The sequence below is a fragment of the Myotis myotis genome, unplaced genomic scaffold (genome assembly GCF_014108235.1).
Source record: "Myotis myotis isolate mMyoMyo1 unplaced genomic scaffold, mMyoMyo1.p scaffold_m19_p_12, whole genome shotgun sequence".
NCBI lineage: Eukaryota > Metazoa > Chordata > Mammalia > Chiroptera > Vespertilionidae > Myotis > Myotis myotis.
In genome coordinates, this window is record NW_023416316.1 from 59,218,641 (window position 1) to 59,235,202 (window position 16,562).

The following is a 16,562-nucleotide window of genomic DNA, read 5'->3' on the forward strand; positions in this document are numbered from 1 at the left end:
GAGAGGAAGGGAGAGGGATAGAGTTAGAAACATCGATGAAAGAGAAACATCGATCAGCTGCCTCCTGCACAATCCCTACTGGGGATGTACCCGCAACCAAACTACTTACCCTTGACCGGAATCGAACCTGGGACCTTTCAGTCCGCAGGCCGACGCTCTATCCATTGAGCCAAACCGGTTGCAGCTAAAATGAAAATATTAGGAATTTTTTTCTTTTAGACACCAACGCAAGGTACTTTTATGAAGAAAAACAAAATTACAAATTATGCTAAATATTATTTTTACATATAAATTATTGAACACATTGGTTCTGTTGCAAGGGTAATTCCTCTATCAAGTAAGATATCAGGGTTTTCTGTTTTCCATGGATTGGTTGAGAAAAACAAATAGAGTGGGGAGGAGCCAGAGTTTCTATGTAGGTGGTCTATGTATTTCATAACTACGTCATCTTACATTTTTGAATTACATTTCTGTATAAGGATTTTGGGGAATAATATTGGGTACTATGTAAGGTTTAGAAATAGTCACCTAAATTCTGGAATAATATGAAGCGTATTTTAAATCAGCAGTTCTAATTTTGCTTTTTATTTTAGTTACAAATACTTTCCAAGACTGGACCTTAAACTTTTTGACAGACCACAGGAATTGAAACTTTGTTTTAGTAGACACCCTACTGGGAATAGCATTACAAACAGTCCAGCTCTCATGGCTAAGAGAAGTAAACAGGTCAGATATTCTTTATCTAATACATGCTAATTAAAAATGTAAAATATGTATATGTGATATGCAGCTCATAGTTTAGAGTTATCACCCACAGCAACCATTTGAAGAACTACTGTGGTTGATAATGAACTAAACTAGATTTCTTGCAATCCTACTTACAATGTTGAGGCTGAAGTTTTTGAATGCTTACTAGTATGTTTATGCTTTAAAAGAATTCTTGGGAACCAAATATACTTTTTAAAAAACTTGATGGATATACTAGAGGCCCAGTGCATGACATTCGTGCACTGGGGGGTGGTCCCTCAGCCCAGCGTGCACCCTCTTGCAGTCCAGGAACCTTGGGGGATGTCTGCCTGCTGGGCCTAAGCTGGCAGGCGGACATCCCCCAAGGGGTTCTTAGCACTGCTGTGGAGGTGGGAGAAGCTCCCACCATTGCCGCTACACTCGCCAGCCATGAGCCCAGCTTCTGGCTGAGCGGTGCTCCCCCTGTGGGAGTGCACTGACCACCAGGGGGCAGCTCCTGTGTTGAGCATCTGCCCCTTGGTGGTCAGTGCGCATCATAGCAACCAGTCATTCCGCCGTTCGGTTGATTTGCATATCAGGGTTTTATTATATAGGATAATTCACATACCATACAATTCACCCATTTAAAGTATACTCAGTGGCTTTTAGTATATGCACAGGGTTGTACAACCACACCACAGTCAACTTTAGAACATTTTTGTCACCCTTAAAAGAAATGTCGCACCCTTAGCTGTTAACTTCCAGGTTTTCCCCCCACAGCCTCAGGCAACCCCTAATCTATTTTTTGTCTCTATAGTTTTGTCTATGCTGGACATTTCATATAAATGGAATTGTATAACATGTAGCCTTTTGTGACTGGCTTCTTTCACTTCTACTGTTTTTAAGGTTCATCCATGTTGCATCAAGTGTCAGTACTTCATTTATTTTTATTGCTGAATAATATTCCACTGTGTGGATATATACCACATTTTATTTATCCATTCATGGACATGTGAGTGGTTCCTACTTTTTGGCTATTATGCATAGTGCTGCTATGAACATTTGTGTGTTTTCACTTCTCTTGGGTATATGCCTAGAAGTGGAATTGCTGTGTCATATGGTAAATCTGTTTAACTTTTTGAGGAACTGTCAGACTGTTTTCCACAGTGGCTACACCATTTTTCATTTCCCACCAGCAGTATATGAGAGTTCCAATTTCACTACATCCTTGTCAGTTCTTATTATTATCTGTCTTTTTTATTATAGCATCCTAGTTGGTGTGAAGTGATGTGATTTTGATTTGCGTTTCCCTCATGGTTAATGAAAATGTACTTTATACTGCATACTACGTTCAAAAGGGAGTACGAGTGTATTAACTTAGAACATCTTGCTTTAATACCACATCTGATTTAAGTGTAAAGAGTTAAACTATAGTTAGTTGTGAATTAAAATTAAACATCTTTTATACATATACTGACATTTTGGGAGTCTATAAAACATGGAAAATTTCAAAATGAAATTCTGAGTTCAGGTTTTACCAATCCTATACAATAAAAGGCCAGCAACCATAACGGCGTCATGACCATAATGACCATCGACCAGTTGCTATGAGGTGCATTGACCACCTCTCGGTCCCTCCCCCCCGGGGTGGTGGGTCGGGACTGGGGACTGTTGAGCAGCGGCAGGTGGTGCGCATCCAGCAGCGAGCATTGCGGGGTGGGGAGTGTTGCAGAGCTTCATGGGGCGGGGAGCCTCACGGAGCATTGTGGGGCGTCATGGGGAGTTGCGGGGCAGGGAGCTTTGTGGAGCATCCCGGGGTGGCAGAGGCAAGTATCGTGGAGCTTCGCGGGGCGGTGGAGGCAAGCATTGAGAAGCTTTGCGGCGTGGTGGGTGTCATGGGGCGGTGCAGAGCGGCGGATGTGGCCCTGATCGAAGACTAGGCCTAGGGACCCTACTTGTGCATGATTTCATGCTCTGGGCCTCTAGTTCTTATATAATCCCCCAAATCTGAGATTAACCTGAGGTGTTCCTTAATTTCATATAGTACACATTTCTCTCAATGTTGTCTGAAGGGAATTTTTTTTTACCCTAACAGCTTACTAAAGGCAAGTTTTTAAAATGGGAAAATTTTGTTACTAAGTGTTTTTCCCCCCTGTTTTTGTTTTTTTATTTTCTTTGTTTTGTTACTAAATCTTTAAATCTCATCTTCATCATCTTTTTCTTTTTTCCAGGCTAGCTGGAAGGAACTGTATTTTCAAATACGTCTTCAAGTCTTGTACAAATAAAGATCATGAGAAAAATAATACACCAGGATATTTTTTTTTAGAACACATCCCAGTAGAGGGATCTTTAGTGCAAGGCACACTAGAGCAGTTTAATTTATCTGGAAGGCTCTATAGTATCTAGCGTTAAAGCTCAGCAGGTGATATATATGTATTTTTTTATTAATTTCAGAGAGGAAAGGAGAGGGAAAGAGAGATAGAAACATCAGTGATGAGAGAGAATCATTGATCGGCTGCCTCCTGCACGCCCCCCACCGGGGATCGAGCCGCAACCCAGTCATGTGCCCTTGACCAGAATCAAACCCAGGACCCCTCAGTCCACAGGCCAACACTCTATCCACTGAGCCAAACCAGCTAGGGCTCAGTTGTGATTTTGATACCTATTCTCTCTTCCATTCAAATCAGAATGAAAATCAGAGGTTGAAAACATGACTACTGAACAGTTAGGTAGGAAGGTCAATGATCTTTCTCAGACTATGTTGACTTCAAAGGAGTAGGGCTTTTTATGTAATCGCTCAGTGAAGGAATTAACACAGACTGTAGTGAGGGAGGTTAAAGCGGAAATCTTGGCAGGAAATAGGGCATTTTCACTTTTTAGCAGGGAGAAGAGTGAGAAGACTAAGTTTTCAAAAATGACTTTGAAGAACTTATAAGCTATCAATGGTTAAATTCTTTCATCCATCAAACATGAGTGCCTTCTATGTGAAGGGCACCTAATTAATCATTATATTATAAAAATATGAATGATCTCTGCTTTTAAGGAATTTCTAGTGTATTATGTTCACCAACAAATAGTTACAGTACAATATAAAATGCTTCTGTAGGTGAATGTTGAAAGACCATGTGGCATTAAGTAGGAAGCCACTCACAAAAGTAAAACTATGAAATACTTGATTTTAGAGTAAAATTTGACATTATATTCTTTTTTTCCCTTTCCTTTTCACTTTCCCCATCATAATAAATTTTAGTAAATACCATAATGTTTTATTCTCTTTCTAGGAGATAAAAACAGCTCATAAGTTGGCGAAGAGATGTTATACAAATCCACCACAATGGGCCAAGTGTCTCTTCAGTCATTGTTTCAGTTTGTGGTTTATTTGTCTCCCAGCCTATGTTAGAGTTTCTCATCCTAAGGTCAGAGCACTTCAGCAGGCCTATGATGTACTTATTAAGATGAGGAAAACAGACGTGGATCCACTAGATGAGGCAAGTATAATGAATTGAGAATGTTACTAAGTTAAATTTTATTTTTGTATTTTTAAGAAAAGTTATTTCTCAGTTGCTTTAAAGTGTCCTCAGGTATTTTCATTATAAGCAGGAAAGGTAAAACATTTACTGTTTCATAGAGATAGTACTTATTATTTATTTTAAAATATGTTTATTTTAAAAATTACTGCTTTGGAATGAAGCTGAGACTTATTATTTAGACCAGATTGTTTGTCCTTGATAAATAGAAAATAATATTTATTTCATTTTACTTTTGATATAACTTTGTTAGGAAGCAAATAGGGAGTAGGCTTTCCACTAGGACCTATGTGCTAGGGTGCATTATAAAATCAATTTGTGTTTCAGATTATGTATCTGAAATGTAGTTCCAAGTTTCTCAATCTTGGTACCACTGACATTTAACATTTTTTTTATTTATTAGAGAGAGTTATTATTCCACTTATTTATGCATCTCTTGGTTGATTCTTGTGTGAGTCCTGGCCTGGGATCAAATCTGCAACCTTGGTGTATCAGGATGACACTAACCAATTGAACTACCCGGCAGGGCACTGATGACATTTTGACCTGCATAATTATTTATTCTGGGGGCCTGCCTTGGCCTGTCTTGCACATTGTTGGATGTTTACCAGCATACCCACTAGATGCCAGTAGCAAACCCTTCCTGCCAGGGCAATCAGAAATGTCTTAGACATTGCCAAGTGTCTCCCCTGGAGGACAAAATTGCCCCACTGGTGTTGGTAATAATAGTACCTTCCTCATAAGTTTAGTTTGAGGGTTAAATCAGTTAATGTACATAATGTGCCTAGAATAGTACCTGGCTCCTAGTAAACACTGAGTGAATGGTGTGTTACATGTTTTACATTCAATCTCTCTCTTTAAAAAAAATTTTTTTTAATTGATTTTGGAGAGAGGAAGGGAGAAAGAGAGAAAGATGGAAACATCAATGATGAGAATCATTGATTGGCTGCCTCCTGCATGCCCCCTACTGGGGATCGGGCCCACAACCTAGGTATGTCCCCTACCAGGAATCAAACCGCGAACTCCTGGTTCGTGGGTTGATGCACAACCACTGGGCGGGCGACACTGGCCAGGCCATACAATCTCTCTCTTAAGCTTTAGAAGCATCCTAAGAGATGGTTGAAGAAGCTGAGTCACTAATTTAGTCTCTCTCTGTTCTCTTTTCCCTTTAAAATTATTTTTAGTGTTAAGATAATTATAAATGATATATAGAACCAGATTAGAATTTAAAATGAAGTTGAAATAAAAATTCAGTAATAGATGCCTGGGAGGAAGGAGAGAAAGAGTGAGAACACAAGTTTAGAAGAGAAATGGGATTGAAGAGAGCACATTATAGCTTGAGCGATAGCTATATATTTTTTTTTCTTTAAAATACAAAGATCTGAAACTATTACAGTATTTACAGTATTAAGATTTGATAATGCTGTGGGCATACTAAAACTCATTTTTCTCTAAGTATTATCTGTATATTTATAAAAGCTTTTAAAATAAAAAGATGTAAAGCAAGTATTACTATCCATTCTCATATTTGATTACATTTCCTCTCATCTAATGTTTATAAAACAATTTGGAAATTAAAAGTACTTGACCATAGCCTTGACCGAGTAGCTTAGTTGGTTAGAGTGCTGTACCAATACGCCAAAGTTGCGGGTTCAATCATGGTCAGGGCACATACAAGAAGTAATCAATGAATGCATAAGTAAGTGGAATAACAACTAAAAAAATTTTCATGTACTTGATCAGAATCAGTGCTTTCCATTTCATACATTTTAGTGTTTTTTAAAATTCTGGTAATTTTTATATCTAAGAAGCATTTCAAGATGTTTTAAGTTTTTTGGAAAGTATACACTTAAAGTGTTTTAAAGTATTCTGTAAATATTTTGTTATTGTACTCTAAATTGAAAGCATAATTCTTGATTATTTCTTTGATAAGTTATAAGTTCACAAGACATATCAGAATTGCCTAAAAACGATTTTCTTCCAAAGGTATTAAAGTTCTATGGTAGTCTCTGGTACAAATAATGATGTTCTCTTATTTTCTAACATGCAGCAATTAGAACCAGTAAGCTAAGAAATTTTTTCTATTTCAACAATAAACAGCATGATAGGTTTAAAATTTCAAGGTTGATTTCTTCTATTTCAACTTCTAACAAGTTATATCGAGAGATTTGTAGTGTGCTGAAGTAATTGCATTTTTACTGCTGGAAGAAATGTTTGTTTAATACTTAAGAATGCATATTTGATGCATTTTATCTGTTTATTGATTACACATAGAATAGCACATTAAAGTTTTTACAGTATTTTCATGTATATTATTTCCTTTGGTATTCCCAGCAACTCTGTGAGGCAGTTTATATATTAGCTACGTTTTAAAAAGATAGAAATTTGGCCCTAGCCAGTTTGGCTCAGTGGATAGAACACCAGCCTGTGGACTGAAGGGTTCAGGGTTCTATTTCGATCAAGGGCACATGCCCTGGCTGTGGACTCAATCCTCAGTAGGGGGCGTGCAGGAGGCAGCCGATCAATGATCTCTCCCATCATTGATATTTCTATCTCTCTCTCCCTCTCCTTTCCTTTCTGAAATCAATAGAAATATCTTTTATTAAAAAAGAATGATACTGTGCCTTACTCATCTTAAAAAATAATAATAAATTAATAAATAAAAAGAAATTTGAAACAGATGAATTGACACACACATAGCCCCCCTCCCACCCCCCACCCCTCCAGCAAGTAAATAGTGTGCATGTTCAGGTCCATATTCCATCAGAACCCACAGTTTCTCCCCTCCCCTCGCCTTATCCAAGGATATTTTTCTCATTTTTTAATTTAATTTTATTTTTTTAGAGACAGAGAATGGTACGGGTTGGGGGGGGCAGGGAGTGTGGGGGAGAGAAAAAGAAACATCAATTGGTTGCTTCACGCATGCACCCTGAACAAGGCTGGGATGGAACCTGCAACCAAAGTACTTGCCCTTGACCGGAATTGAACCTGAGACCTTCAGTCAACAGGCTGATGCTCTAATCATTGAGAAAAACTGGCTCGGGCCCCTCTGTTTAATTTATAAGCGTAATGTTTTAATTTGACAGCTTTGTGCTCTACATTTTATGTTTGTAAAAGTTGTAATAACCTAGACTTTATCATAAAACTTTAGAAGACCCAGAAATAGCACATGCCACTGAGGCTGAATTAAAATTAAAATGTATAATGCATTTTGCTTTTTATACTATTTACTGAATTTTAAATGAAAATGAAATATTTGTGTCATGCTTATTTCTATATTGTCTCATTAGTCTAACAGATATTTTTGAGTAACCATCCCAGACCTTAGTGGCTTAGAAGAGCTATTTTATTAAGTCATAATTTTTTTGGCCAAGAACCTAGGAAATAATTCTGTGTGGTTTTTCTGTTCCATATTGCTTTAACTGGAATCACTTGGTTATAACCAGTTGCTTGCTGGTGTGGTCTGGAGGGTCCCAGACAATTTAACTCAAAGGCTTGCCAGGTACCTTGGCAAGTTTGACTGGAAGGCTGGGCTCAGGTGGGACCCTCTCCTTCCACATAGTCTCAGGACCTCCCCATGTGGTATTTGGGCTTTTTCCATGATAGCTTAGAGAGCTCCAAGGGCATTTGTTTCAAGAGAGAGGAAGTAGAAACTGGCAGTTTCTTAAGTCTTAACCCTGGAAACTGGTACAGTGTCACTTCACCTGAATTCTGTTAGTCATACAACAGAATTAGCCCTTCCCCCTCAATTCAAAGGGAGGGACATAGACCTTTCAATGTGAGGAGTAGCAGAGTTGTTTGCCATCTTTCTCTACCACAGATATCCAGAAGATAATCATGTTGTAGGCAACAAAATACTGCAATTGGCAATTATATCTCTGATGTTATTACTATTTATTTAATTTGGTGCCTGTGTCTTACACAAGTATACCTAGAAGGTTAGGGGAACACTCTGCAGACCTCGAATAAATTCATCATCTAGAATCATTTTAGAAAATTCAGATTAATCCCAATTTGATATAGAAAATGATTTTCTTAGAATTGAATAGGACTTTAAGATATTTTAATATAATTTTAACCTAAAACTGAGATGCTCTAGAAATTTTGTAATATATGGGATCTTGCCTATGTTTGAATTGGCCCTACTTGTTATAAAGTGTGTGTGTGTTTTGCCCTGACCAGTGTTCACAATGGTTAGAGCGTTGGCCCTGGTCAAGGGCACATACCTGGGTTGCAGGTTCGATCCCTGGCCCCAGTTGAGGGTGCATGTGGGAGGCAACCAATCAATGTGTTTCTCTCAAATGGATGTTTCTCTTGTCCTCCTTTCCACTTTCTCTCTTTAAAAAAATCAATGGCAAAAATATCCTCTGTTGATTAACAAAAATAAATAAATAAAGTGTGTGTGTTTTATGATGAGCTCAGTTCCACCTCTCTATAGCTTTTTGGAGTTGCACAAACTGTTTACTCTCTCTTTTATGTGACAATTCTTCAGATATCTGAAGTACCCTCTTGTGTCACATTCTTCTTCATTCTTTCATACATCTTACCTAGTTCCTTCAGTTGTTCCTAATTCATGTAGTTTCATAACCTGGTCATTTATAGAGTATCTCTGACAGTTTCTGACCTTTTGCTCCTAAGTTATACCGTGCATTTCTAGCTTCATAGTACTCATCCTAATGATGCTCTGCCTCTTCAGCTCTCTTTTCACATCTCATCTCTTCTGTTCTCTTGAATATAATTCCTTTCTCAAAATTTGCTTTCTCCTTTAGTAGAAAGAGCAGCTTGGCTTAATGGTACAGTTGTTAAGCAACTCTGTCACAAACAGAGCACATTTTATGAGTCTCAAGAAGAATATCTCCTATGTGTACATATCCTTATTCTAGTCACAAAATTGTGTGTCATCCTTGCGCAGGGCAGGGGCCATGCTTATCATTTTAATTTTAGTATATGTGCTGCTGAAGCGAGCACTCCTTATTCTCAGAATAAACTATTTATTTATTATAAATAAGTTTGTGACTGCCCTGTCACTGTTTGTATAAACTGGCTCACCTCTTAGCCAAGGATCATTGAGATTCCTGTTTCATTCTTCATGTTTTCTGCCATCATCTTTTAATATATAAGATTCTAACTTTTAGAGGAGTAACCAATTGACTTGTCCTCTTATGATAAAATCTGGACCCCCTTGGTAAACACATGCCAAGAAAAGCCTTTGCTAATTATAGTTGTGTTTCTATCTTTTTTTCACATACTTTTTAAATACATGGTTTTACAGAATTCTTTTTATTATATTGGCATCCTAGAGAATGCTGTCTTTAATTCCTTTTGCACAAAATATAAAACATTATTTAGGAGAGAGCTATTTTAATCATACTTTATTTTAAAAACGAATTTTTTAAATTATGGAGAATAATAGTCATTCTCTTTGTGCATACTTAGTTACTGAAACAAATGGCACACATGCACATAGATCTTAAGTTCAACAGTCAGTAATCCTGGTACTTCTATTAATGAATGAGTTTTACAAATAATTTACCGAGACACTCAAACCACAACAATAGAAAAAGTAGTGCTTAATAACTTTGAGAAGAAGAATTGGGTAAATCATTTAAAAATCTCTACAAGTCATGGATGGACTGTGTGCTAACTACTGCTAATGCTTTGATGTTATTTTTTGCTAGGTGTGCTATCGAGTAGTAATGCAGCTTTGTGGACTTTGGGGCCATCCTGTTTTAGCAGTCAGAGTCTTATTTGAAATGAAAACTGCTAACATAAAGCCAAATGCTATTACTTATGGTTATTATAATAAGGTAAGTAGGATTGACATTGGGCAATGTATGCTCCTTATTAAGACTGATAATTTTTTAATACCTTCTTTTAGAGGGTTTTTATATATGTACTATATATGTATGTATATTTTCAAAAGTCAAATATTTCTAATAACTATTACTTTTACCTTTATTTTACTTTTAGGTAGTTTTGGAGAGCCCGTGGCCTAGCAGTACCCGCAGTGGTATCTTCTTATGGACGAAGGTACGGAATGTGGTACATGGCTTGGCACAATTTAGGCAGCCGCTTAAAAAATCCGTACAAAAGTCACAGGTCTCCTCAATATCAGGTAATACATGTGATTGGAAAGATACTTTCTTGCTGAACCATAAGCTTCATAGTTTTATGAATTTTAATTATATGAAGTATAATTTCTGTGGTTTGAAGTATAATTATATGAAGTAGAAAATGTAAATCAAATTCTAGTTGATAATTTTATATATAACTAAAGATATATTACCTTTGCCCAAAATTCTCCCCCCACCCCCATATTTAGAAAGTGTTCTGCAACTTTAAATGAACTATGGGTCATTGATGTTTAGTTTGATATTGTCAGTGCATGAATTATTGAACTGCTGTTGTCCTTATCTTTAGCTCCTCAGAATGCCACAGGTGGAAGTGATGGGGACACGGTGAGCCACGGTAGCGTGGATAGTTCTAATGATGCTAACAATGGGGAGCACACAGTCTTCGTCAGAGATTTAATCAGTCTTGATTCCATTGATAATCACTCTAGCACAGGTACTAAATCTGGATTTACTAACCCTTCACTTAATCTCATGTTAAGTCTTTCCTTTTTTAAAAAGCTTTTACACCCCTCTCGAGTTTGGGTAATAATGAGCTTTATGTACTTTTAAAATACTGTTCTCATATATAAATAAAGGAAGGAATTATACCTTTGATTGTTGTTCACTTCTCTCTATTTCCTATAGTTAACTTTGGAGTGCTGTGCAAAAGGCTCTAGGCATGGAACTTCTCTGTATTTGTTCATCATTCGTTTGTGAAAGTAGATGATATAATTGTTAGTGAATGTGCAATGAGGAACTTGAATGTTAATGACAAAACTTGCAAATCTTTTTTTGAGATTATGAATATTAAAGAGGAAAGAATAATTTGCACACCATGAGAAAAAGTATTTTCTGCGTAGTCATTACTTAAATGACACTTTTAAAAATCTGAGAAATTACTGAAGCTACTTTTACATACAAATCTATGGGCATAACCTCTGTCCTCTGAAGGTAGAATTAAGCATAATTAAAGGAGCACATTGAGCAGATATATATGTGTTGCACATCATTCTTCTTATTTGTTCTTTTTTTTGTTAATATCTCAGGCTTTTCTTTAAAAAGAATTCTAATTCCTGTGCTTCATCTGATATCTTAAATCAATGACTGAAGTTTCCTTTCTCTGCTCTTTGTTGCTTTGCTTTTTGCTCTGTGCTGTTTCTTGGTGCTGCATTTGTCCTTGGCTGTCATGGTGTGGGGGTTCAGACAGACTTGTATGACGTGAAGCTATGGATACACATGTGCGTTAATTCTACTCTTGAATATTAACCACTTCAGGTAATTTCCCATTTATTAGGTTAAATTTTGCTGACATGCAAGGGTTGGGAGAGACCTTTTGTATTTTAAATTTTGTTACCAGTGGAAAACAATTATAGTTTTTTGGGCTTCTCCTTCAGATAAGTGTAATCATATATGTACTACTGAAAATATTCAATGAAAATTTGATGATCAATTTGCAAACTTATTGTTATCTTATTTGTAAATACACTGTACCTTACGATAATTCTTATTTTGTGGTTGGTTTATAGCATTATTGTGTCCAATAGTTTTATAGTCATTAAAGCTTTCAGTGTTCCACCTGTTGAGGTGGTTTTTGCTTGCTAAAACTCATCTGAATTCTTTTTTTTTTTTAATTTATCTTTATTGTTGCAAGTATTACAAATGCTCCCCCCTTTTCCTCCATTGACCATCCCCCTCCTCTCTATTCCTGTCCCCACCCCAGGCTTTCATCCAACTATTGTCTGTGTCCATGGGTTATGCATATAAGTTCTTTGATTGATCGCTTCTCTCCCCTCCCCCCCTTCCCTCTGAGGATCCTCAGTCTTTTGCATGCCTCCATGTCTCTGGATCTATTTTGTTCATTAAATTCCACATATAAGTGAGATCACGAGATACTTGTCTTTCTCTGACTGGCTTATTTTGCTTAGCATAATACTCTTCTGGTCCTTCCATGCTGTCTCAAAGGGTAAGAGATCCTGTTTTATTGCTGCACAGTATTCCATGGTATAAATGTACCCCAGTTTCTTTTATCCTTTCATCTACTGAGGGGCACTAGGGCTGTTTCCAGATCTTAGCTATTGTAAATAACCCTGCTGTGAACATAGGGTGGTTTATATCCTTTCTGATTGGTGTTTCAGGCTTCTTCAGATATATTCCTAGAAGTGAGATCACTAGGTCAAATGGCAGTTCCATTTTTAATTTTTTGAGGAAACTCCACACTATTTTCCATAGTGGCTGTACCCGTCTGCATTCCCACCAGCAGTGTACTAGGGTTCCTTTTTCGCCACATCCTCAACAGCACTTGCCATTTGTTGATTTATTGATGGTAGCCATTCTGGCAGATGTGAGGTGGTACCTAATTGTTGTTTTAATTTGCATCTTTCTGATGATTAGTGACTGAGCATTTTTTCGTATGTCTCATGGCCATTTGTATGTCCTCTTTGGAGAAATGTCTATTTAGGTCTTCTGCCCATATTTTGATGGGATTGTTTGTCTTCTTTTTGTTGAGTTGTATGATTACTTTATATATTTTGGAGATTAACCCCTTATCAGATGTTGGCAAATATGTTCTCCCATACAGTGGGTTTTCTTTTCATTTTGATGCTGGTTTCTTTTGCTTTGTAGAAGCTTTTTATTTTGATGTAGTACCATTTGTTTTTTTTTTCCTTTGTTTCTCTTGCCCTAGGCATTGTATCAGTGTAAATTTTACTACATGAGATGGCTGATATTTTGTTTCCTATGTTTTCTTCAAGGATTTTTAAAAAATATATATTTTATTGATTTTTTTACAGAGAGGAAGGGAGAGGGATAGAGAGTTAGAAACATCGATGAGAGAGAAACATCCATCAGTTGCTTCCTGCACACCCCCTACTGGGATTGTGCCCAAGGTACATGCCCTTGACCGGAATTGAACCCGGGACCCTTCAGTCTGCAGGCCAACACTCTTTCCATTGAGCCAAACCGGTTAGGGCTCTTCAAGGATTATTATGGTTTCATGATTCACATATAAATATTTTATTCATTTTTAGTTTATTGTTGTGTATGGTATAATTTGGTGGTCCAGTTTCATTTATTTACATGTAGCTGTCCAGTTATTCCAATACCATTTATTAAGAGACTGTCTTTACTTCATTGTATGCTCTTGCCTCTTTTATCAAAGATTATTTGGGCATAATGGCTTGGGTAGATATCTGGGTTCTCTGCTCTGCCCATTGATCTACATGCCTATTCTTGTAGCAGTACCAGGCTGTTTTGATTGATCTGAATTCTTATGTGAAAAACTACCTGCATAGTTACAGAAGCATGTATGAATTATTGAAAGTCAACATAAGTATAAGTAACAATCCTCTTTGTAATTTAACTTTCTTTTATCAAGTAGGAATTTTTATGAGACTTTCATTTTAAAGCCACCTTATTTTATTTCCTCCTGTATGTTTTCTAATACTTATAAATGAGATGGATTTCACTTATGAAATACCAAGAAAATAATGTGGTATGAAATCATTTTACCAGGAATAATAATAACAATAATAATTACTCTCCTTATTCCTCTAAATTTTTTTTAATTTGATCTTTTATTTGCATTAAAGCTACTTAATTTTTTTATTTTTTTTTAATTAAATCTTTATTGTTCAGATTATTACATTTGTTCCTCTTTTTCCCCCCCATAACTCCCCTCCACCCAGTTCCCACCCCACCCTCCTCCCTCACTCCCCACCCACTGTCCTCATCCACAGGTGCACGATTTTTGTCCAGTCTCTTCCCGCATCCCCCACACCCCTTTCCCCCCCAAGAATAGTCCACTCCCTTTCTATGCCCCTGATTCTATTATAATCACCAGTTCATTCTGTTCATCAGATTATTCACTTGATTTTCAGATTGACTTGTTGATAGATGTGTATTTGTTGTTCAAAATTTGTATCTTTACCTTTTTCTTCTTCTTCCTCTTCTTAAAGGATACCTTTCAGCATTTCATATAATACTGGTTTGGTGGTGATGAACTCCTTTAGCTTTTTCTTATCTGTGAAGCTCTTTATCTGGCCTTCAATTCTGAATGACAGCTTTGCTGGATAAAGTAATCTTGGTTGTAGGTTCTTGGCATTCATCACTTTGAATATTTCTTGCCACTCCCTTCTGGCCTGCAAAGTTTCTGTTGAGAAATCAGGTGACATTCGTATGGGTACTCCCTTGTAGGTAACTGACTTTCTTTCTCTTGCTGCTTTTAAGATTCTCTCTTTGTCTTTTGCTCTAGGCATTTTAATTATGATGTGTCTTGGTGTGGTCCTCTTTGGATTCCTTTTATTTGGGGTTCTCTGTGCTTCCTGGACTTGTAAGTCTATTTCTTTCATCAGGTAGGGGAAGTTTTCTGTCATTATTTCTTCAAATAGGTTTTCAATATCTTGCTCTCTCTCTTCTTCTGGCACCCCTATAATTTGGATGTTGGTGCGCTTAAAGCTGTCCCAGAGGCTCCTTACGCTATCTTCATATTTTTGGATTCTTTTTTCATTTTGCTTTTCTGGTTGGGTGTTTTTTGCTTCTTCGTATTTCAAATCTTTGACGTAATTCTTGCGCTCCTCTGGTCTGCTGTTGGGAGTCTGTATAATATTCTTTATTTCAGTCAGTGTATGCTTAATTTCTAGTTGGTTCTTTATCACAACATCGAGGGTCTCATTAGATTTCTTGTAGATCTCATTAAGTTTGTCGGCAGTTTCTAGAAAATTATTGAAAGACCTTAAAAGTGTGGTTTTGAACTCTATATTCAGTAGTTTGCTTTCCTCCATTTCTGTCATTTGTGTCCTTTTTCTTTGTCTCCGCATTTTTTATGCTTCCCTGTGTTGATACAGTGGTTTTTTGTGCTAAGTGCCCTCTAGGGCCCAGTGGTTCAGCCTCCCCAATTACCTGAGGAGGACACACTTGGTGAACCCCCTTGTGGTCTTTGTGCATAGTCTTGTTGTAGTTAAGCCTTGATTGTTGTAGGTATCACTGGGAGGAATTGGCCTCCAGGCCAGCTGGCTGTGAGAATCAGCTGTGTCTGCAGTGGGAGAACTTCTGTGCTGGAGACACCCCTCTGGGGCAAGACTTGCTTCAATGGGGCTTTGGTGCTCACTGAGTCTGCCCCCTGAGTGTGTCCTTTATGTTTCCACGGAGCTGCAAACTGGATGGTCCCACTCTGACCTCTGGGCTTCCTGGCTCCTGGATCTCTAGGGAGGTGCTTATCTAGCCTTTGCCTGAGGCTATCAAGCAAAAGCCTCCCTGCAGGGCTTGGGTGGGGCGGATCCCACGGGCACAACAGCGTGGGGCTAGCAGTTATGGCTGCTCTCAGTCCTGCCCTCAGAGGCTTTGCTTCTCAATGTCCCGGTAATCGCTGCAAGCCCCTCTGAGAGAAAGCTGCCCTCGAGTTCCGCTGCCAGACAGTCCCGGTTCTCCCGTATAAGTCTGGGTCCCTAGAGACTCGCCCGGAACTGGAGCTCAGAGCCTGAGACTCCCTCCCGATTGAAAACGACAACTGCGCCCTCAGCCGCCAGCCCTCTCCGCATGCACCTCCGCACCTTAGTATTTTACTTCCGCACTGCGCCTCCTCTGAGTCTCAGTATGCTTTTCTCTTTCCTTCTGGTTGTAGAATTTCCACTCAGCCAGCCTTCCTGTGGTTCTGGGTGATGTCCGTTCCGTCTTTTAGTTGTATTTTTGAAGTGGTTGTGCGAGGCAGCAATCTCCAGTGTTTACCTATGCCGCCATCTTGGTTTCTCTCTCCTCTAAATTTTTAAACTTGTCTCCTTTAATAGAAAAAATCTCCTAGTAACCCTGTGTAATTGACATAAAGATTCCAGTAGTTGGAGAAGAAACTTCAGATCCCTTTTTCATGTTTCTTTTAAGCTGCATTTCAAGTAGCTAAAGACCCAGTACTGAATTTACAATTAATATATATCTCTGTAGAGTTCTGGTGATGTCATTTTATATTTTGGAAACTTGTAGCCCAGATGCTTAAGTTACTGTTTTCATTAAGAATTATCTTGTAGAATCTTTTCCACTTGGTACCTGATACTGAGTCACTTGTTCGGGAGCATATCTGGGCTTGATCAGTTTACTCAGTTTCCAGTCTAGTGTCCTTTCACTGCACCACGGTGTTTGTTTTAGCAGCCTTTCTGAGAGAGCCAATCAAAACGTGACTGAAATTAGTCATTCTAATGGCATTTAAAGA

General features: G+C 37.9%; 1 protein-coding gene across 6 annotated transcripts in view; it reads left to right on the forward strand.

Moving 5' to 3' along the window:
* DENND4C (DENN domain containing 4C) overlaps positions 1 to 16,562 on the forward strand; it is a 115,180-nt gene that overhangs the window by 66,908 nt on the left and 31,710 nt on the right. For 5 of the 6 annotated variants that reach the window (XM_036331242.1, XM_036331239.1, XM_036331244.1 and 2 more), the window contains exons 16-20: positions 594 to 726; positions 4,008 to 4,214; positions 9,932 to 10,060; positions 10,224 to 10,368; positions 10,674 to 10,820. In XM_036331242.1, coding sequence (XP_036187135.1) covers positions 594 to 726; positions 4,008 to 4,214; positions 9,932 to 10,060; positions 10,224 to 10,368; positions 10,674 to 10,820 — 761 coding nt within the window. The remainder of the gene's footprint in view (positions 1 to 593; positions 727 to 4,007; positions 4,215 to 9,931; positions 10,061 to 10,223; positions 10,369 to 10,673; positions 10,821 to 16,562) is intronic. The other variant, XM_036331243.1, reaches the window with a different exon arrangement.